The sequence below is a fragment of the Aythya ferina genome (assembly GCF_964211825.1).
Source record: "Aythya ferina genome assembly, chromosome: 11".
Taxonomy (NCBI): Eukaryota; Metazoa; Chordata; class Aves; order Anseriformes; family Anatidae; genus Aythya; species Aythya ferina.
The window spans coordinates 2,919,795-2,940,605 of record NC_140307.1 but is presented as its reverse complement, the minus strand read 5'-3'; the positions used below and the strand labels follow the sequence as shown (position 1 = coordinate 2,940,605).

The following is a 20,811-nucleotide window of genomic DNA, read 5'->3' as shown; positions in this document are numbered from 1 at the left end:
AAAATACTATGACAATGCTCACCAAGTCTCAGTTAATATCCACGTGTAGGGCACTGGGGCCTGCTCAGGAGTCGTGACCAGGATCGAAGACCCTACATCTACCTTCCTGGAGCAGTGAAAGGAAAGATTTCACAGGGAAGGCACTTGGGAAAGACAAAGATCTGGACTCTGTGAGTTTTGGCATGGATTTAATGACCACGTGCAAAGTCTTTGGCTATAGAATCATAGAAATATTTATGTTGGAGAAGACCTCTCAGGTCACCAAGTCCAACCAAGTCACTTCCCTGATCAATAAAGGGGATAATAATGGGAGAAGATTTCCCTTCTCCCATTTCTGCTCTGTTCATATAAGAGCACACGTGCCTCAGAAACCATGCACTGTAACACCACGAGCCTGGAACGAGTGACATCTGTGTGTGCATGCACAAAGTTCACTGAAGCTTTCTAAAAACTGCCAGCACGGAAAAAAAACCTCTGCCCATCAAGATTTTATTACAACCCACACCTTATCCTTCTTGCAACTCACCGCCTTCCATCCTTCACATAATAAAGCTTAAGAAAGCCTCTCTCAAACCTGAAAGCAAACAGCTGTATTACAGAGAACCTTAGAAAAATAAAACCACTGTTCTCCATACATGCCATAATGCCTGTACAGACTAAACTGAACATCCAGACCCTCCATGGAGGTGGGGTTGTATTCACGAGACACATTTGTTAACACAGACAGCAGCTATATGACACCATAGAGTACAAATCTCTACCAATAATTTTGGTTTACAACACAGCTCCTATTATTTTTCAGGATATTGTTCAATGCTATTTCCATAGAAACTGTTGTCAACTGGCAATTTTCCCGCTCAGAGCATCGCACCGTATCATTTCCGCGGCACAAACGTCCCCGTCCCCTATCACGGGAATTTATTTGTTCAGTACTCAGAGAGAACACTTCCCCGGTGAGATGAAGGGCTGAAGCTCAGTGACAGCCAGCTTCCACGCCAATATTCTCCCAAACGGGGGTAAAGGCGTTTGCACACCCAAGCAGGTGGCTAGAGAGGGGTTAAAGGATGGTTCCTCCACTGCGGTTCAGCATCCTCGCTGCTAGTGTCAAGGACAGGCTCTGGTCCTTCCAGAAATACCCAGAAGAGGATCAGGACAAAAGAAAAAACTTTTGCTGGGCTCCCATATTACCAGTCAAGGTCTATCACTGATATTCTGTATAATAAAGCATGGAGCACTGAAATATAAGCCTACAAAGTGCAGCTGGTAGGACCAGAGAGGATGCTCCAGCATTTTTCTGTATCAGAGCCCAAGTCAAATCCACAGAGCTGCTTCTGAACAGCACCACCTTCACGCCAGCCCTTTGCTAACGCAAAAAGGAAGCCAACCTCCCTCCCACTCCCTTTTCCACTGGAGTCAAGATTGTTCAAAACGCTGGCTTTTAATCCAGCGACGCGAGTCCTCGGTGCAGGGTAACTCCAGGCTGACACTCCCCCCAAAATCTGGAGCTGCCGAGGCAAGCAGGCGGCCACTTACCTGTTGTTATTCTTCAGCTTGATGTGGTCGCTGGTCTCCAGGATCTGCCCGTTCCTCAGCCAAGTGATCTGCGGCGGGGGCTCCCCCTGGGCCACGCAGGTGAAGATGGCAGTGGTCCCCACGGGCCTGGAGATGGACTGGGGGTGCTGCACGAACTCCGCAGGGGCTGCAGGGAAGAACGAGGAGAAGGATGAGAAAAATCACGATGATCTCACTTCGCCCTGGCACAAACCTCGTAGCTTGGCCTTCCGTAAGCCTCATCTGCCCGGGAACGTGGGGAAGGCAAGTCCTGGTGCTCTCAGATCCAGGGATATGCAGCTAACCCACAGCACAAGCAGCAGGTAGCATAAAACAGAAAGCGTGCGTGGTGTTTTGCTGAGCGTGGCACTGAGCACATCCATCACCCTGGCAGCAATCAGCCCTGACTAAAGAAGCTTGCAAAAATCAGCATGCACGGACAGCGCAAAGGATGCTGAGAAAGGAAGACAGCGACTGCGTGCTGAAATGATGGTGCTGGTGTGTGGGAAGTCCTGCTCAAAGGCACAGCAACGCCCCATGGCCTCACCCAAAGGACCCGTATGGCATTGGCAAACTGCTTGACAATAGATTGTAATTTCTGTCCCCTGCAAATATCAGATTTGCTGCAGATTCTCCTGATGGCAACAGACTGGGGAGCCCTTTTTACCCCAGATCTGCAGCCCGGGACCCTTTTGGTCCTGCAAAACCTTGGAGAAGACTCCGCAGAGCCTGTAATCGCTGCTCACCCCAAGACCAAATGTTTTTTACCTTCAACATCAGGCTTTGTAAACAGAAAGCGATTTCTCCCGCTTCCAGCAGCTCCGAATAGATTTAAAATCATTTATCAGAATAAAGCAGGGTATCAGCCTACAGAAAGCACAAGGCAAAACTGCCAAAGAGGTGAGTTTATCCAAGCAGTTACACTTCAGAGGGCAAAGTGATAAATACACTCCACGTTGCTGCTGGGACCTAGCATCACACGGAACCAGCAGCAGCCACAATGAAGACAAACAGATGAGAGGCACGGGCCCGTAATGAATTTACCAACCAGCGTCACACAATGGATGGCCAGCATTAAATTTTTCTACAAAAGCAAGATCAGCCAGGGACATGCTCTCAGCACCACTCACGGGCGATTTCAAAGCACGGGATTGGTGTGAGACAGGAGGAAGGAGCAAAGGGGTCCAGCAGAATGGAAAGGGGTCCCCAGGCTGCGAGCAGGAGCTGCTGGCTCAGGGCAGAGCTTTGTGGTTCGTGGCTAAAAGAAATCTCGGGGTTTGCTGTGGCAGCACAGGACAATAAAACCCTTCCCCTGCTGCAAGGGGACAGCACCGCTACCTGCAGCAGGGCCAAAACGCAGCAAAAGGTGCCTGCGTCTAGGAGCAAAGCCTTGCAGATTGTAAATCCTGAGAGCAGGAAGGAACAGAAACGCACTGCAGAGCTCCTCTGCCTTGCAGGAGCCCCCTCGTTCATTTTTAATAATCAAAGGGAAGCGGAGCATGGCAGCCCTGACTTGTGTCAGCTAACGAAGCTGATCCCAGCAGCCTGACGGGCACACATCTCCAGAGCCTCCTGCTAAACTTCCCCATGCTTTTGAAGGAGCGATTTTTTGTCAAGTGGCCTTGCACCTCCCTGCTTCCATCCCACAGGTTGTGCCCACGGTGCTCGGAGGTGCAAAACACGATGCCAAGGATGGGCACAGCCAGCTCCCAGCTCCCGGTGGTGGTGGCTTCGTTAAGGATCCTGAGCTCTTTATTCTTCTCTGTCCAGCTAAACACAACCAGAGCAAAGCTCCAGCCCCCGTTCGACTTGCTTAAACTCTTTGGGGAGCAGCTGGCCCCTTAAACAGCAATCACAATACCTCTGCTGACAAATTCCAGCCCGCAGCCCAGGCTCGCAGCGCCAGCAAGGCACGGAGATGGGAGAACCATCAGGAAACGCAGCGGTGCCCGGCTCTGCCAGCAGCAAGGGGGGTGAAAACAAGGCAACCATTGTCAGCAGAGCCTTCAAAACCCCGGCCTTGAGATGGGCACTCATTTAGGAGATGGGATCTCATTTTTCTGCGTAGCTTTCAGGAGGAAATGAAGCGTGGAGCGGAGAACACTGGTGACCATCTGGCCATTCACAGCCCATCAGTTTGTTATGACACCAAACACATAATAAAGCACAAAAGATTGCGCAGGAGGTAGAGGGAAAGCGCTTTGATTTTCTTCTTCTTTTTTTTTCTTTTTTTTCTTTTTTTTTTTTTTCCCCTTCCCTTGCCACCGAAGCCTGCTCGTCCCTCGCACCACACGCACGGCCTGGCTCCCTTCAGCACTCGGGCCCTTCCTCGGCTCCCCCCGCGAGGCTTTTTTCATTCGCAGCCCGGCACAAAGCCATATTCAAATGGCTGCGCCGGGATCTTAAAGAGAAAAATGGCAACTTTCTTCTGGGAGAGCCTCACAAAAAGAGATCAAAGGAGCCTAAACGGCCAGGGGAGGGCAGGGAGGGAGGGAGCGGGGGATTGAGGCCTTATCCTCTGGAGGGAGGAGGAATTCCCAGGAAGATAATCAGATGATCTGAAGGAGAGGCTGCGACGGGTAAGGCTGGAGTGAGAGCAGAGCCCTGCGATGGGGACACCTCTGGGGATGCTGTTATAGGGTGAGGACCACCACTAACAGCCCGCAGTGGGGTGGAGGTGGCAGCAGGAGGGAGGCCGTGCTCTCAGCCCCAGCTAACTCCTTACAGCAGGAAATATGGCTCTTTCTGCCCGTCTTTCCCACATTATAAAACTCTGCCTCCTTCAAAAGGCATGGGGGCAAGTGAATTTGTGCCTCTGGGCACTTCAAGGGCCCTGCATAAAGGCAGCAAGTACCTGGCCTGGCAATGCTTTGAGGGCGCTCCCATTGTCCCAGCCCCGTGCTCACTTCCTCTCCAGCCAGGCTTTTGCTGGCCTCCTCTTTGCTTTTCTTCCCTTTTTCGGATGTAATTTGCATCGCTGACGGCTCCACAAAGATAACCCCCCCCCCCCGGTCTCCCGTGTCAGTCATTATCGGGGTTTTCTTCCCACACAAACCTACCAGCACTCATTTGTACCTCTCAGCTGGAAAATTCCGGCAAAACGAGCTTCAGAGGGAGAAGCTGCTTCAGAGGGAGGGGGGAGAAAACCTGCGATGAGTCCAGCTGCTCCCCTGGGGACGGCCAGGCCCCCAAAACAGGGACATTTCGTGGATGGCAGCACGGGTTCAGCTCCTGGCTGCATTTCTCCATACCGCTCCCACTCATCCTGATCACAGAAGCAACTCCCTCCCACACTGAAGGGCTCTGATGACCCTTTCCTTTTCCGATTCTTCCATTTTCCTTTTCCAGTTTTGAGGACAAATTCTTATCCTGGTTTTCCAGGCGAAAATCCACAGAAATCCTGTCCCAAATGAACTTCAGCTCTAGGGCAGCCGCTGGGGGGTGAAGGTCAGCTCTCCAAAGAGCCTGAAAACTGCTGATCAGTAGCGATGAGAAGTTGTGCTACCCTCTCCCCTCTCACCCAACTGCTAACTGAAGCAGCCAACAGCATTCAATAGCTGCATTTTTACAGCTTCATCGATTTTTCAAGGAATTTTTTTCGGCTCTGCCCGCCTGATAGCTGGACATCAGCTTTGCCTTTGGGTTCACGGCCTCAGCTGCATGCAGCACGTGCAAAGCCATCCTGCAGCAGCTCTGAAGGGTTTGTCTCAGTACTACCAGGTTGCTCGCAATGCCTGGGCTCTGTTTCTCTTAACAAGGGGACCCCCGGGACAGCGGGGAGACCCCCTCATTGCACTGCTCACCCAAAAATGCAGCAGCAAAAGAAACAGCAACTTTTCCCCTCCTGCTAGCACCTGGGACTCAGCAGGAGCATGCAGCCCGGTACAAATTCTCTTCCTGCATCACTCCCTGATGCTGCCAAGGTAAAAGGGAAGAGGGATGCCAGCACCCAGGGACCGCAGCCTCTGCACAGGCTCCCAGGACCTGTCAGGTGAGCGTCAGGGCTGGAGCAGGGCACTTTCCCCATCACCAGCATGAAAGGTTCAATTAGCCTGCTCCGGCAGGAGGTGTATAATTTTAGATTCAGGATATCATCAGTCAATAGTTAATGAGTGAACTGATGAGAGCGCGAGATGCTTTAAGTGGACTAGCTTGAAGAGGAGGTGAGTGCCTGTAATCAGGGGCGGATTACTGCCATTCAGAGCACGCTGCCAGCTGGGTTTGCCTTCTGAAATACTTGCCTGGCTCCCCTCACCATGGAGACTGGTCGCACGGAGCATGTGGAGGGGATTTGCTTGGTTTCTTGAGTGCCGATCTCTGCTCTGGGCTGAATCACCCTCTACAAGTGACATTTCTGGGCAGTTGCTGTGGGGAAGGGGAGCAGCCCACACTCCTGCTTTACCTACATTGGAGCAAAGAGCTCGGATGCAGCGTCAACTGCTACAGCAAAGGGTCTTGCTGTCTTCCTGGAAATGGTTTTAGACTTACTTGGGCCACTTTAGGTCAGGGAGAAATACTCTGAGTGAGATCCACTGCTCAGTGTCACTGCAGCTGTGATGTCCATCATGCAGAGGCATCCCGTATGAGAACAGTGCCCACATCCCCACATCACTAAGAGCCATGCAGAGGGTAAGAGGTGATTTGGCTGACTAATTCAGCCCGTGCTGTCGAGCCAAATACCTCGAGGAGGTGGGCAGCCACTGCCACCCAGCAGCTGAGACCTCAGTTCAATGATACTTGGTCACCACTCACCTGTTTGGCTCTTTTCTACACAAAACCACGTGTAGGAAAGAAGTGCTTTGTCCGACACCATCAGAGAAGCCCACACCAACCCATCACAGAGCCCAGGAGGCAGGCAGAGACCGTGCAAAGGGCACAGCAAAGCGGGCATCGTCCCTCTGCCAGCCCCTTTTTGCTCACCTTGCACCACGAGCCGGCCCTGCGCGGTCCGTCGCACCCGCGTGCCGGGTTTGTTGGCGGCGCACACGTAGATGCCCGAATGCTGCACGGTGAGGTCCGAGATCATGAGGTTTCCCGTGCCCAGCACCTGGATCCCCTCCACACCAATCGGGCGGCCGTCTGAAAGAGGGAGAAGAGGGTAAGGGTCACATCCTGAGCCTTCGTGTGAAGTGCCCCAGCGCACAGTCCTTGGTGAGGTTTGATTCAAGTCCTTATGGAGTGGCACCGTGCTCTGTCACTGGGATTTGCCAGGTAAAGTCAACGGGTTTTAGCCGATGCTCTTAGCAGAGCTGCCTTCTGGAGGAAACCAGGATCCTCAGCTAAGCGTTTGCCCGAAACCACACTCTGTGCTTGGAAAACTAAGGCACCATCGCAGGAAATTTGGAAGCTTTAACATGCCCAGGTTAAGATGAAGCTCCCAGAACGCTTTCCAATAAAGCAGTACAGCCAAAAGAAATCATATCAATTTCCGTGAGCCATTGATACATCGGGCTGACCAAGGATCCAGCCAGCTCAACAGCCCGTTGCCAACAGAGGTAGATGCTCTGGGAAGGAGAGCAGCCACCCCACAGCAGTACGTCCCTGCTGCACCCTCCCTGCCACGAGCAGTTTATGGCTTGGGGATTTCCTGGGCTAGAAGTGGTGCTTTTTTGTCTGCTGAACCTTGATGGATCTGTCTCATTGCTTTTGGAAGCTATGTGAACACTGGGTTTTCAGCTCCTTCGCTCCTGAACACACAGAAGAGCCCAGAGCCAAGGAGCCCAGCTCTGACGCTGGACTCCAGCACAAGGTTTTGAAGCACTTGAAGTGCTTACCATGAAATAGCAGTATCAGAGAATTCGCCTTTTTCCATCAAAGCCTCTTTTCACTGGAGAATTCCCAGCCAGCTCTAATTACAATGTGTTTCATTAGTATCAGGCTATTGCTTTTTATTGTTTCATTGGTTTGTGTTTTAAGACACTGCCTGACAAAGGCAGCTCTAAATCAATCCTAGCATGTGTCAGGGTGTCTGAGCAGAGGGGCAGGGCAGGGAGCACTTTTGCTGGAGGAGCAGTTAAGGAGAGCACACGTTCATCAGCTGGGAAGCAGCAATCCAGTTCCTCTCTCACGTTTGCTCCAGGAGCAGTTTAAGGAGCTCACAGAAATGGAGAGGCAAGAACCAGCCTTAGTGATTGCCCCATCTGAACATCCCAAGGGACTGCCACACGTGTGCTCCCCAGCAGCAGCAGAGACACTTCAAAGTTGGGCTTGGTAAAAGGAAAAAAGCCACCCCGTTATCCCCAAGGATTTCTTTCAGAGCTTCTGCCGTACCCAAAAACGGACCTGGCTCTCCAGACTGTGAGAAACAAAGTTGTGGTTTTGCAACAGAAGGTGTTTGCAGCATTGTGCTAGGAAACACTGGCAAAACGGGGACTGAAAGCTACCCTGCACTCCCTCAACACTTCTCCTGCCACGCTCTCTGCATTGTTTTTCAGGAATTTTTTAGACTTGAAGGATTCCTTGCTTCATTAGGCAGGCAATGCCAGATCACTTCATTATTTGCATTGCAAAGAAAAATGCTTGGGTCTTCTAGAGAGAGAAAAACAATGTCATTAAATGATTAAACGATCACATAGCTGGCCAAGCCACTGCAGCAGTAAATGGCTTAGTCATAAAAAGGACAGTAAAACATGACCTGTCCCGCATTTAATGAGCAATAAGAAGGAACCATTTCCTTCAAACATCATTTGAACTGAAGTGTAAAGAGGCCTGAATTAAATTCAAATTGAACTTGATTTCATCTCTTAAGTCAGACCTTTAGCAAGCCTGTATTTACAATAGGTGTAAAAATCAAATCTCCCTCTCGAGGGAGGGACGGGATCAGTGAAAGATGGGAAGTGTCCCTACCTGGATGCTCCATCACATCGTTGCCTTAAGAAATACCACAGAAATGTGACTTGAATGTCAGCAGATTTACTGTACTATTTACAATGTGCTACATAATTTAAGCACAAAAGACCCAGCCTGCAGCAGGTACACTGCACAGGCCAAATACCTGTACATCCTCCGTTGTCTCTCCAGCTCCAACTATTAATTACGGGGGTGATGCTCTGAAGAAACGTCTCCTGTCAGCCAAGCATCTTTCATTTCCCTGAAGAACAAAGCCCTCTGTGCTCAGAAATCCCAAGGGGACTGCCATCTGATTTGGGGAGCATGACCACCTCCAGCAGCCGGACAGGATCACTGTGCCAGATCAGCCCACAGGCTTCTCGCTCCATTGCTGCTTTCCAATAAATCCTGGAAAGGGTTTCTAGAGAAACATCTGCACTTTTTAACCCTGTTTTGCTTACAGGAAGGACTGAGTGGCTTGGATCAAGGGATTCAGACCCCACAAACCCACCTTTCTGGCACTGCTTTCCATCACCTAGTCCATGGTGGAGATCCAAAAGGCTGCAAAAGCTAACTCTGTTTCTGAGTCCCCAAAGCTCTCCGGACCCACGCAGGCTTGAAATTTGCTCACTTACTATGACCTTCCCCTTTTTATGAAGTCAAAAGCAGAAGACTGGAGGCCCAAGAACAAGCCAGTTTAGGGAGAAATATCTGCCAGATCATCTCAGTCCCCAGCTGAAGAGGAATGAAGGTTCAGCTGGTTGTGAAGAGCCACTGGTGACTGATTAATAAATCAGACTGTTCTCCAAGTGGGAGATGCTCTCAAATAACACCCAGCTCTGAACAAGCAGAGGTCTCCAGGTTTCCCTTTGGGGTGAAGTCCGGGGCTTGGGAGCCCCGTTATTTCTTTTCCTAGGTGTATGTGATGCTTTCTGGAGCCCGCTCTCCGCCTGCTCAGCCGGTGATTGGCACAGCGGCACCAATTACGGGGCCCCGAGAAAACGTGCCGGGCGATATGAATATGCAACAACACCAACGCCTTTCTTTTGGAAGGAGCGAGCAGAAAGAAAGTAACAACTTTCTAATGTTGATCATTTAGGTCTTTTGTGAATTCTTTGTATTGTGCCATAGTAGCCTTCCACTTTTGAGACGCATGGGTCTCCTGCTCTGTCCGACACCGGGCACGGCGGATTAGCATATTTAGAGTACATTGCAACAGTTGACTATTCAGGATGTGAAGTGGTGAAATTTACTCTATTATTTCTAAACACTTACAGGAACGGCGCTCCTGTCAACCAGTCAGCCATCTATTGCAAGCTTCTGTGTCCAATAAGTTACCAATTAATTGGCTCCTGCAATTGTTGCATGGTTTACTTTTTGAATGGCTCCCTCTTTAGTAATTTCCTTCCCATTGTGCGACCCTTTCTGACAACTTCTGTATAACGCTATCAGATAATCACTGTCTTTTCTTTTTCGCCTCACTTTTCTATATCTCTCTAAATAGTGTATTATTCTGCCCTGGTACCTTTTATGGAGGCCAGCTCAGTGGCCTGTCACTTAAAGGGTAAGGATACATTAAAATCGTCATTCATTCAAAAGGCTTTGCAGTAAGTGCCCGGGATATTCATTTGTGCACACATACAGGTCCCTGCCTGAAGTGCGTAGCTCTGAAAGGAAAAGCCCTATCTCCCCTGAACAAACCCTTAATGATTTTACATTTCTCTCAGAGCCTGCTCCCTAATGAATGTTGACATTTCATGCGCTGCGAGACACAGGAATTCTGTTTGTGGTCAGGGGCTACAACATATTCCCAAGGAAATTAAATTCAAAATTGATTGTGTGACACTCAAAAACCGGCCCAGAATCGGAATGATTTCCTTTAAGCAAAATATAGCTGCCTCTCCCCCTGAAGACCCGCCAGGTTTTCGCAAAGCCAAAGCAAAAAGTGCAAATGTTGCTTTCCCTTGCAACTGAAAGCTGAAAAAGCAAAATTGTTCTTTGCTCCTTTCTGATAGAAGAAATGCCACAACGTCAAAACTGTGAGCGAAAGGGTTCAAACAGATACTCCAAAATGGCAACAAGCCCTGTGCACAGACCTGGTGTAATGGCAACACCGTGGTTGAGGTTTCCCTCGAGCAAGCAAGAGAGATGTTCACACAGAAGTGAGCTTTACATTTTAATTATTGTGCCTCTTTAAGACATTGTGGCCATGGATTTTATTATTTCTTGGAGTGGATGAAGGCTTTTTTGCAAGGTAAGTTGGAAAATTACATTGGGAAAAAAAATAAAATTGGTTATTTAAGCTGAACCAAGTCTGCCAGAAGAACCTGAGGAAGGAGACCCTCATAGGGGAGGAAGCCACCTGTAGAGGACAGATGCTTGAAGAGCCTCCCTGTCCAACATAACCCCTCTCCCACCTCCAGATGACACAGACACGGCTTCTGAAATCACTACCAAGAGGTGACAGGCCCACAAACTCACCTGACAGCCTGTAAGCCCCATCACTGGTCAGATTGGTGTAATAAGAAACGAGACCGTGTGATTCTTTGGGCAGGAAACCTTCACGCTGAAGGGGAGGGAAAATAACGGGGTCTCTTTGCCACTTCGGAGCTCTAAATCTGCTGCTTTGCTGCAAGGCCACGTGGGGAGGGTATTTATTTTTGGTGGAAGGCAATGCTGAGCTCACGCCATCCAGGCAACCATAGCACGAAGCTATTACATCTTCATTACTGCACTGCTCTTTAGAGACAAGTGTTTTGAAGAAGGTAATAAGCACTTATAATTAAGGCAATTATAACGTAGTTTATTATAGTTGAGCTCTAACGTAGAGCTGCCTTGTGTCCAAGAGAGCCAAAACAGTGATACAGCTCGTCTGGGGAATTTTTAAAACAGCATCAATCTGATGGTTATGGCTCTGGAGGAAAAATAAGAAGGTAGCAGACACAAGTTGATTTTATAAGCCACCAGAGGAAGCAAGCTGGAGGGGAAGCGTGGAGAAACAGTGTGAGTGCTGCTGGATGCGTGTCCTTGTCCCCTGCAGATGGCTCTGAGTGGGAAGTCACCGTCCCGTGAGCCAGGCCAGACCCCATTAGCACGGCCCTTGGAGAGCCACGGGGGCAAAGCCCTGCACCCAGCGCTGCTTTATGGGGCAGGATTATCCCTGCTCGTGCTTCACAGCCACCTCGGGTGACTCGGGGAGATTAGCTTCGAAAAACAACGTGACCCCGCAGAGCACCAGGGCTTGGGAAATGCTAACTGAGCCCAACCCCACAGCGTGCTCACACGGTTATGAGCTCCAGAAGATAAATGAAAAGCCGTCAGCTCTTTGCTCGGCGCAGATTTCTGTTGGGAAGTGGAAGTGTTGCTCCGCACCAAGTATTTTCTGAGCTACTATCACGGTATAAGCCTAAAAGAGCCCTTGCTTTTGGACAGGGAGAAACTGCACTTTGCTTGTGTGATGCCATCAGACCCTGGCTCTGGTTTCCATGCTGATTAAAAACCATCACTGACCCCAGCAGCAAGCATCTGTATTTTCAGAGCTTCAGACACGCCACCTTAAGCTCTCTCTGCCCCCTAAGATTTTTTCCAACTCTCTGAACAGGCAGAGAGTTTCTTTCAAGTCTGTTTCACGTGGAAGACGTGTTTGTGTGCGCTTCTGCTTCTCTGGGCCAACAGTGGTGATGTTTTTGATGCAGCTGAAGAAGACGCTGTCACTCAGGGAACGCTAAAATTATCACCTTTCAGGAAACATCTACGGGTTTAACCAGCCCACTTCTCTAACCGCTAAACACACGATCTCGGCAGGGAGAAAAAAAACTGAGCGCAGACACGATAAAAAGCACTTCCAGCCTACAATTAATCCCCGTAGGAAAGGAAAGGGTGGATCACTTGTTGCGTGGGACAGTCCCTGGCATCACCAATTTCCTCCGTGGTGGCGATGGAGAGGAGGAAGGAATCCTCGGGCTTACCCAGGCGGCTCCAGGAGACGATGGGCCGGGGATTGCCGGTGGCGATGCACTCCAGCACCGCGGTCTGGTGCACCGTCAGCGTCAGGTTCTCCGGTCCGACGAGAATCATGGGGTCCTTGTAAACAGTGGAGTGAGAGCCTGCAAGGACAGCATCACTGTTAGAAGGCATCCCTGGGACCTCGGGACATCCTCCCTTGTTGAATGGAGGAGCCACAGAGGGCTTTGCTCATCCTCTAGGTAATGATGAGGCGTTTGGTGTAATCCCCAATAAATCTGAGATGCACGTGAAACAGAGGGAGCACGGTATTTGGGAGGCTGTTGCATTTTCTGAATGTGTTTTAAGTGTGTGCTGCTATTTCTGGGGAAAAGTCAGCCACACCCAGCCCCAGGCACTGCTCGTAGCACCCACGTATGGGGCAGCACAGGGAAGAAACCTTGCTGCGAGCTGCAGTGAGCAGACCTGCAGGTTGGATGTGGTTTGCAGGGAGGACACAAGCTACAGGACAGCTTGTGCAGACTTACACAGACATTATGCAAATAAATGAAAGAGCTGCTTCACCTTGCAGCATCTCGGTTTGCTAATTAATCTGTGTGCTCCATAATGCATAAATTTACCTCCGTGCAAGCCTCCTCTGTTGCTGCTGGTGTCATTTGCTCCAAAAACCCTGCCCTGGGACACAGACGGAAGTGCAGGTGGCAGTCTCTGTCTCCTGCTGGGGATCTTTTTGAGAGGAAACTCCGGAAATTGTTTATTTGCACTGCGGTAGCACCAACAGGCAGCAGCCGAGATTGAAACCCGTCACACAAGATGATGCACGGACCCATAAAATAAACCCATAAAAATAAAGCTCTGGCACGAGGACACTGGAAACTAGACAACCGCATTTCACTGGACAAAAGGAGACTGCAAGGACCAAACTATCATCCCGTGTCAGGTACAGCACAGCTGAACCTGCATCTCCTGAGCCACCAGAAAGTGCCTTACCCCTGGGCCAAAGCTCCCTTTAGCCTCCACTCCAGTTTTTGGGGAGCAGAAGCAGAGGAAAATGAGATATTCTCAATTCTCCATCAGCAGGAGACAACAACCTCTGCATTAGCCTTCTCCCTTTATGCTCTCCCTTGCTGATGAGATCTGGGTTGCACGCCAGAAATGCCGAGGTCAAGCAGTGTTTAAGGAATTTAAACAATCTGACAGCTGCTGCTGGCAAAAAAATGCTCCGTGCACCTGCAGAGAGGAATACTTGGGCTGCTCTTCTCCCCCGAGCAAGACTGGGGCACGGGGGAGGCTGGAGCAGAGCCCTGCCACCAGCAGGGCTTCGCTGTAGGATCCACCCCGTACCGCCTCCTGGACACCGACATTCCCAAAAGCTTGTTAAAAAGCAAATCGATGCCCCAAAAACGACCTGCGAGGGCTCTCCCCATGCTTTTTAACATCACCCTCTCGCAGCACCTCAGGGGCTGAAACGAGGGTGGCAGCAGGAGGATCACACAGCACGGATCCGAGCGGCTCGCGGGTTAACCAGCCCTCCGGGGGCTGCTCGGGGAGCGACAAAGCCACCCCGAGGCTGCGTCTAAAATGGGCAAAATCCAAGAAAAATCACCGTGTCGGCGTGACTTAAGAGCTGACTCTCGCCGAACGCATTTCACCGCGAGCCATAAAATGCAGATTTTTTGATGAGAAGCAGAATGCACGATAAATTCATATGACCGGCTGCTTAACCCCAAGGGATCTGAAAAACAATACCCCCCCCCTCGGTACCTCGGCGTGCCTCTAAAAGCCATGTAAATTTATTGTTCTGTATCACAATGGTAAACGTCCACGCTTAGAATAACACGATATTATCATCGTATTATACACTGATTGCAGTATTTCAAAACGCTGAAAAATGAAATGAAATGCCCAAGGTCACCCAAGAAGATCGGCAGACGGGAGCTGGGAGCAGAGCAGGATTTATAAAACTCCCTGTTTGGCCAACAACAAAAATCACACGCTTTGATTTACGCTCCTCAATATGCAGGCGGGTTCCTGGGTGTGGGATCAGCTCCCTGAGTTTGGGCAAACCTTGCCCATCTCTGGGACCTGCACTTCCACCGCTGCCGAGCCCGATGCTGGTGGCAGTGGCAGCTCCTGCAGGTCCCCAGAAGGGACGGTGACCCAGGAAGGATGCAGCTGCCCCCTGAGCATTGGGGAGGTTTCCTTCTCCTACCAGGACACTCTTTGGAGCAAGGGCAGGAAGGGAGGAGTGACAAAACGAGGGGTTCTCAGTAGGTGAGTGCTGCTGGAGGAGCACGACGGGGGTTTGGGCAAGCTGGGGGGGATTTATTTTGAAAGGGAAGAAGCCTCTAATGATGCAGGCAGTCCCTGGGGGCTCTGCCAGCAGCAATCCTGGCGAGGGTGGGGAGGTCCCCGGCACCGTCAGGCACTCTAGGAGGGATGGGAGCATCGCTGGCACGGGCTGTTAGATCTTGATCAAAAGGACAGCAGCAGAGAGAGACGCGGCTCGTGCTGAAAAGGTGTCAGTGCAGAGAGGCAGGCGGCCCCCTGGGAGCAGCTCCGCTAAGCAGGCACTTGAAAATAATCAATCAGTAGGGCTGGAAGACAGATCTGTGCTGGGAGAAGGAGGGAAGTGCTGCGGGCAGGCTCCTTCCTCCCCTGCAGCAGCCAGCCTCCTCCTCCTCCTCCTCCTCTCCCACCCCAGGGAGGCTTTCTGCAGGTCAAACAACTGCTCAGGTTGCTGTCCCAGCCAGGGAACCCTCGTCTGAAGAGGGTAAGGTGTTTGCAACAGGTTGAGAGCGTGCAAGCGTGTGGTTCCTGCAGCTCTGCTCACACACAGTGACTGAAGCACGGGCCAAGCCCTTCAGACACTTACACACTTACACACCGTGCCCGTATTCATCGCCCGACTGCCTTAAGGAAGAGAAAAACCACAAGCGCTGCACAGACAGGAAACCTGGAAAATATCCACTCGGGATGAGGGATGGTCAGCTGACAACAACCAGCACTTTCTGCCCCGCCAGGAACAATAACTCAGGGCAGAAAACTGACACAAAGAACTTCAGCACGTCGGTAACTCACTGCACGTTCCCCCCCAGCATGTGGCTACTGTTCACATAGATCAAGAGAACAGCTAGCTAACAGGCAGCAGGAGCTCCCAGGTCTTTCAGAGCCAGCTAACCTGCTTGCTTTCCCCACCAGGCGATGTGCACAGCATCGTTTTTTCCTCAGCTTCCCCTGTTTCACATGTTTTTTCTCCATTTAGCAGAGGCCAGCCTGGCACAGCTCAGGAGGAGGACCCTTGGCTGCATGCAAAGGGTCCGTGCGTGCTCTCCCAAACACATCTAACTTGTGCAGGAACAAAGCGTAGGTGTGAAATGCTTTGCTTTGCTTGCACAGCACACTAAAAACCAGCAGGTACGTGGCTTGGGACCTGTTTCTGGAGAGAGACTAAAAGGTCCTGCCACTTCTTCAGCTGGAGCTTTCCGAGGTGAAAACCTGTTTTCAGCCAATAACTTGGAATACAGATGGAGAACCAAGCCCAAATCCAGCCTGGGGTGCTCAGGGTTTCTCCTCCTCATCTTCCAAAAAAAGGTGAGCCCACTTTGGCTGCAGGGTAATGCTCAAGGCCTACAGAACATAACTCCCCGATTAGATAAATAATTGATCACCCTGTGTGCTGCAATTACTTCCAGAGTGGGCAGGTCTCATAAGGAGATGATGCATCTTCCGCATTTCCTAAAGAATTTATTTAAAGCAAAGCTGCTGTAACTCATGTTCACACCATCCTCCCTCTCCCCAGAAACTGGCACTAATTTAGAGGCAAAGAGATGGATTTCTCTGCTATTAAATGGACCAATATGGCAGGAACTAATAACAATACAGAGCGAGGAACGTGCTATTGCTGGACAGAGGAACTTTTCTCGGTGTGATTAGCCCAAAGCTAAACTGTCCTGGTCCAGAAGAGCAGCAGGAGGAGGGAAAGGCAGTCAGGGCTGGTACTGACCTGACACAGTGAGCCTGGCCTCCCGGCTGAACTTCACGTTAGCAATATTGGTAGCGACGCAGTGAAAAATCCCGCTGTCCTCTGCCCTCAGCCCCGTAATCTGGAGAACCCCCTTGGGAAGCAGCGTGTACCTGCGGGAAGGGAAAAGCAGAAATGAAGACTTGCAAGGCGGGACACGATGGGAAAGCAAGCTGATGAAAAAGCAGCTGAAAAGCTGCTGCCACCCAGATGATGCAGACCCCAGCACGTTTGCTTTTCAGTTGTTTGCTTTTTGGATATTTGAGCTTCTGCTCTTCTTTTATGGAGGTTACATTCCTTTTTTCATCTTCTGATGCATCCTTGGGAAAGGATGGCTTTCGATGGAAGGCTACAAAGTAGCTGCTTCTTATTTAACTTGTGGAAAAGCTTTGGAAAAAAGCTTTGGAAGTGCATTTTTGTGTGAAGACAGCTGACACGTGAGTCTATGGCCAAGCACGGGGGAAGTGTGTGCTCCAGGTCCAACACAGGACTCAAACCCAAGCAACATCAAAACCTCGAATGCACGGAAAAGTGTCTTTAAAACAGATACTGTGTGGGCATACATCAATATAAATATTTTGTATATACAAACCAGACTCACTTAGAGCACACGTGCACACACACACATCTATACGTGTCCATACATTACGGGTTGCTTGGCAACTGCGTGTTTCAATGGCTCGGTGCTCTGTCGTTCCGCCGTGATGAGTTAATAATCCATTTCCGTCGGGAAGATGAAGAATACCTTGCTCCAGATCAGCATATGGTTAAGTGCCCATAACCTGCTCCCTGCGCCGGGTGCCAAACGCGCGGTGTCGGTGGCAGCGTGACAGCAATCAGCCTTACACGTCCCCAAGTTGATTGCAATCTCTCCGGGACTTTAAAACGCCCGTTGTTTTGGATGAATTATACCACAAGAAGCCTTCATTTTTGTTAACAATCTGCCCACAGCATTAGAAGATTCAATTCCAAAGCTATTATTCTGCCTTCAGAGCCTCCGAGTGCAAGGCTCGGCATACAAATTTATCCACACTTCATACGCAGAAATGCACCGGGCGTGATTAATGCAGAAATCCAATTCAGTTGGAGGAGCAACCCTCATCACCCGGGCCCGCTGGTGGCAGAGATTAATCCACTGAGCTAACAATAAAACCCTTCCCCTGCAACTTTACTCCTGCAAAAAGCCTGTTCAAAATCAGGACACTGAAAACTAGGAAAGCTGCTCCTAGACCGTGTCCACGAGGGCTTGGGTGAGCTCCTGGCCCCAGAGGAGATGCAGCAGGACGGGCACAGCCTGGGGTTATCTGGCTCTTCCTCCTTGGTCTTGGTCTCAGGCTCAATTCCACACCCTTTGCTCCTGCCGATACCACCTGGTACCAGCTGCCCTGCCCTGCCACATCCCCAGCTCAGCACTCGTGTGACTGAGGAGCCTTGAGAGGAGACCGAGTTTGACGAATTAACCTTGTGCTGGGCTAAAAAAAGCTCAGACGAAAAACACAGGGAAAAACAAAACCTGCCAGTTGCAGTTTTCCACCGCGAGGCTGGGCCTCTTGGGCCTTCCTACCCTAAGTTCACCGCGACGCTGAGAAGGTCAGGCATTGTTCCAAGCCTCACGTTTTTCTCCTGCCTCCGAAGAACCCCAGCGGGTTCTGTTTCAAGAATAGGGGCTTCCAGGAAAATATTTACGGCTTCCTGCTCTCGCTTATTCCCAACGGGCAGACACCAGCGGGCGATGGGGGCGCGCTGCGACCTGGTCTCCTGCCATCGCTTTCGTGCGGCCCCCGAGCTGCAGCTGGGCCCGCCGGAGGCTGCCGGCACGAAGCACGGGCTTCCTGCCACCTGTACCCTGCTCGAAGGATCAAACCGTGGCCCGGTGAGGTTTCCGACGTGGAGGGAGCAGGCTGTCAAACACAGGAAGCGAGGACGTGCCGCCCCAGGCCTCGGCTGTGGAAGGGGGGCGGCTGGGGCTTCGCTGCAGGACACTGTAGGGAAGGATGCTGTCCGCGGAGCCTCCCTGCTGTAACCCACTCAGGGAGCACACCCGGGAAGGAAGGTCTGGTGGTCGTGGTGTAGTTCAGTTTTGGGAGCCACTTGCAAGGCCGTGTCGTGGTTGTGGTGTGGGAAGAGGTGCTCAAAAGGGAGTCGCAGAGGGATGAAGGGTGCCGGAGTTGCTCCAGGGTCTCCTAGGACTGCTGTGGGGGCTCTTCAGGCTGGGGGGCGACCTGGAGGAGGGCTGCCTCCTCTTGGGGGAGGTCAATGAAAGTTTCTACCCCTTCCAAAATCATCTAATAGGGTTTATCTAGCTCTCCTGGGAAATGCAGCCTTTCTGCATGGCCAGAAGGAGCCCTCACAACCCATAACATTCACCTAAAGTCTTCCATGACAGAAATGTTGGCCAAGAGTCTCAGCCCAGGTCAGTCATGTCGCAGGAGACCCGTGAGGGTAACTCTGCTCAGGGAAAGGACAGCAGCACGTGCTTTGGGCATGTCCTACCTTTCGTTGTCCGTGTTGACCGGCATGCGGTTCTTGTGCCAGAGGATGACGGGCTCGGGCAGGCCGTGGATCTGGCACTGGAACCTCGCGACGCCCCCTTCCTCCACCACCGCGTTCTGTGGGTGGACGTGGAAGTCGGACATGGCTGGAAGACACAGAGAGAGACAAAACGGGTCAGGTGTGAAAGGAGAGCCATCGGCAGCAACCTCGCAGGACCGAGGAAGTTTCCCAGAGCTGGGAAATGGGACCCTCAGGCACCCACCCGGCAGAAGAGCAGGCTGTTTGCACTCGATCCCCACCTCTGCTCGGCTCACCGCATGCCCTGCCTGCAGCACGATGGAAATCATGGTCACATCTCCACGCTGCAGAGCACCAGGCTGCCAGCAGCACCACGAGCGGGCTGCCAGAGCTCAGCAGCTCATCCCACCACAGCTTTTGGGGCTGGGACCAACCCCCGGTAAAGGATAAACCCCACTCAGGGTGAACACAGAGCTGAGCACAGAAAAAAACACAAAGTGAACCCGTTTCAGCACAGCCACAGCTGCGAGCACCGTGCAGAAAGGCTCTGGCACGCTGGTAGAGCTCCATAAATAATACAGTAATTATTACTATTAATTAATTGGAAGGTGCTGCCTGTTGACTCGGCAATAAACATATTCGAGGCTAATAAACATCCCGGTGGTTATTTAGCTCGTGATTCATTTACAGCGCCGCATCCACGGGAAGATCTCTCGCATTATCATATAAAATAAACTCCAAGAGAGCCCCCCTGCTCCGCCAGCCCAGCCCGATGATGCCTCTCCCCAGCGAGAAAGCCTCGTCCCCTTTTACACGCGCCAGGAGCAATGAATGTACCTGGGCTTCGGGACAAGCTGCGTGTGTGTCAGGGCAGCTGAATCACTCAGCTGCAAGCTCCAGTCGGGCTCGGGCAGCTGGGAGGGGGCCATTAGCAATCATACATTAAATATGTGGTGCATTAACCCGCGCTGCTCCCCGACCCGGCGCTCCCAGCCCGCTCGCCACGGGTTTGTTAAGCTGATGGCACAAGGCGCGGCGAAGCCCCGGCACGGCCGTGGGGTTGGGAAGGGTTTGCAGCTCTAAAAACGTGCCCACGGTCCCACGTCGGGGTTTTTGGGTTGGCAGAGCCCTGCGCCATGCTCCAGGCAGGATGCCACGGGTGCACGCGGCAGCACAAGGCGAAAAGACCGAGCACAAACCTATCTGGCTTTCCCAGGATGAAAGGGAACGCAATATTCCCTCCAGTAAGGGGCAGAGCAATGGCAATTTACCCTGGTTTTACAGATTCAGCCTGGAAATGGGACTGTTCGTGGCCCAGAGCACCCAGCCATGTGGGCTCGAGCCCAAAGGCAGCTGGGGTGTTTTCCTGGCAGCCCTCAAACCAGGCAATCCCCTCGCCAAATTAATGGGGGCTGCTGATAGCCATGGGGTGGCCGGGGGTCCCCACGGCACGGGGGCTCGAGGGAGCTGCAGAATATGTCGAGGCTGCCCCTCGGAGGTCCAGGTCAGGGCGAGCATCCTGAGCCCAAAGCTGATGGGCTCTCACCAAGAAACGAATCCTAGAATTAACAAGAATGGCACAAAGCTCGTTAATAAAGCAAAAGGGAAAAAAAAAAAAAAAGCTGGGATTCAGACGCCTGCAGGAAAATTCCTTTCAAAGGTCCAGATGCTCAGTGCCGAGGTTTTTTGGTGGCTGACAGGGTTGATAAGAAGAGGGAGGTGTGAATGAGAGCAGCCCCAGCACAGACGCTGCTCTGCCGGCTGCAGAATTCATCGCCGCCCCTTTCTTTCCACAATATCACCTCTTCTAGGTAAAACTGCAGCGATAACCTCTCCTCTTAAAGACACCAGTATTAATATTTATCATGAATAAAACATGGGCAGTTATAAATAATTCAGTTATGAGGATGTTAAGTAAAATATTACTCTTCAAC

At 51.4% G+C, this 20,811-nt stretch overlaps 1 protein-coding gene across 2 annotated transcripts in view; it reads right to left on the bottom strand.

The window, feature by feature from the left end:
* The window catches only part of IGDCC3 (immunoglobulin superfamily DCC subclass member 3), a 79,670-nt gene that overhangs the window by 15,324 nt on the left and 43,535 nt on the right, over positions 1–20,811 (bottom strand). For both annotated transcript variants that reach the window (XR_014696993.1, XM_084532772.1), the window contains exons 3-7: positions 18,860–19,004; positions 16,349–16,479; positions 12,348–12,485; positions 6,472–6,630; positions 1,534–1,699 (exon numbers count right to left, since the gene is read on the bottom strand). Coding sequence is in view for 1 of the 2 variants with exons in the window: in XM_084532772.1 (XP_084388898.1) it covers positions 1,534–1,699; positions 6,472–6,630; positions 12,348–12,485; positions 16,349–16,479; positions 18,860–19,004 (739 nt within the window). In the remaining variant the exon portion in view is untranslated. The remainder of the gene's footprint in view (positions 1–1,533; positions 1,700–6,471; positions 6,631–12,347; positions 12,486–16,348; positions 16,480–18,859; positions 19,005–20,811) is intronic.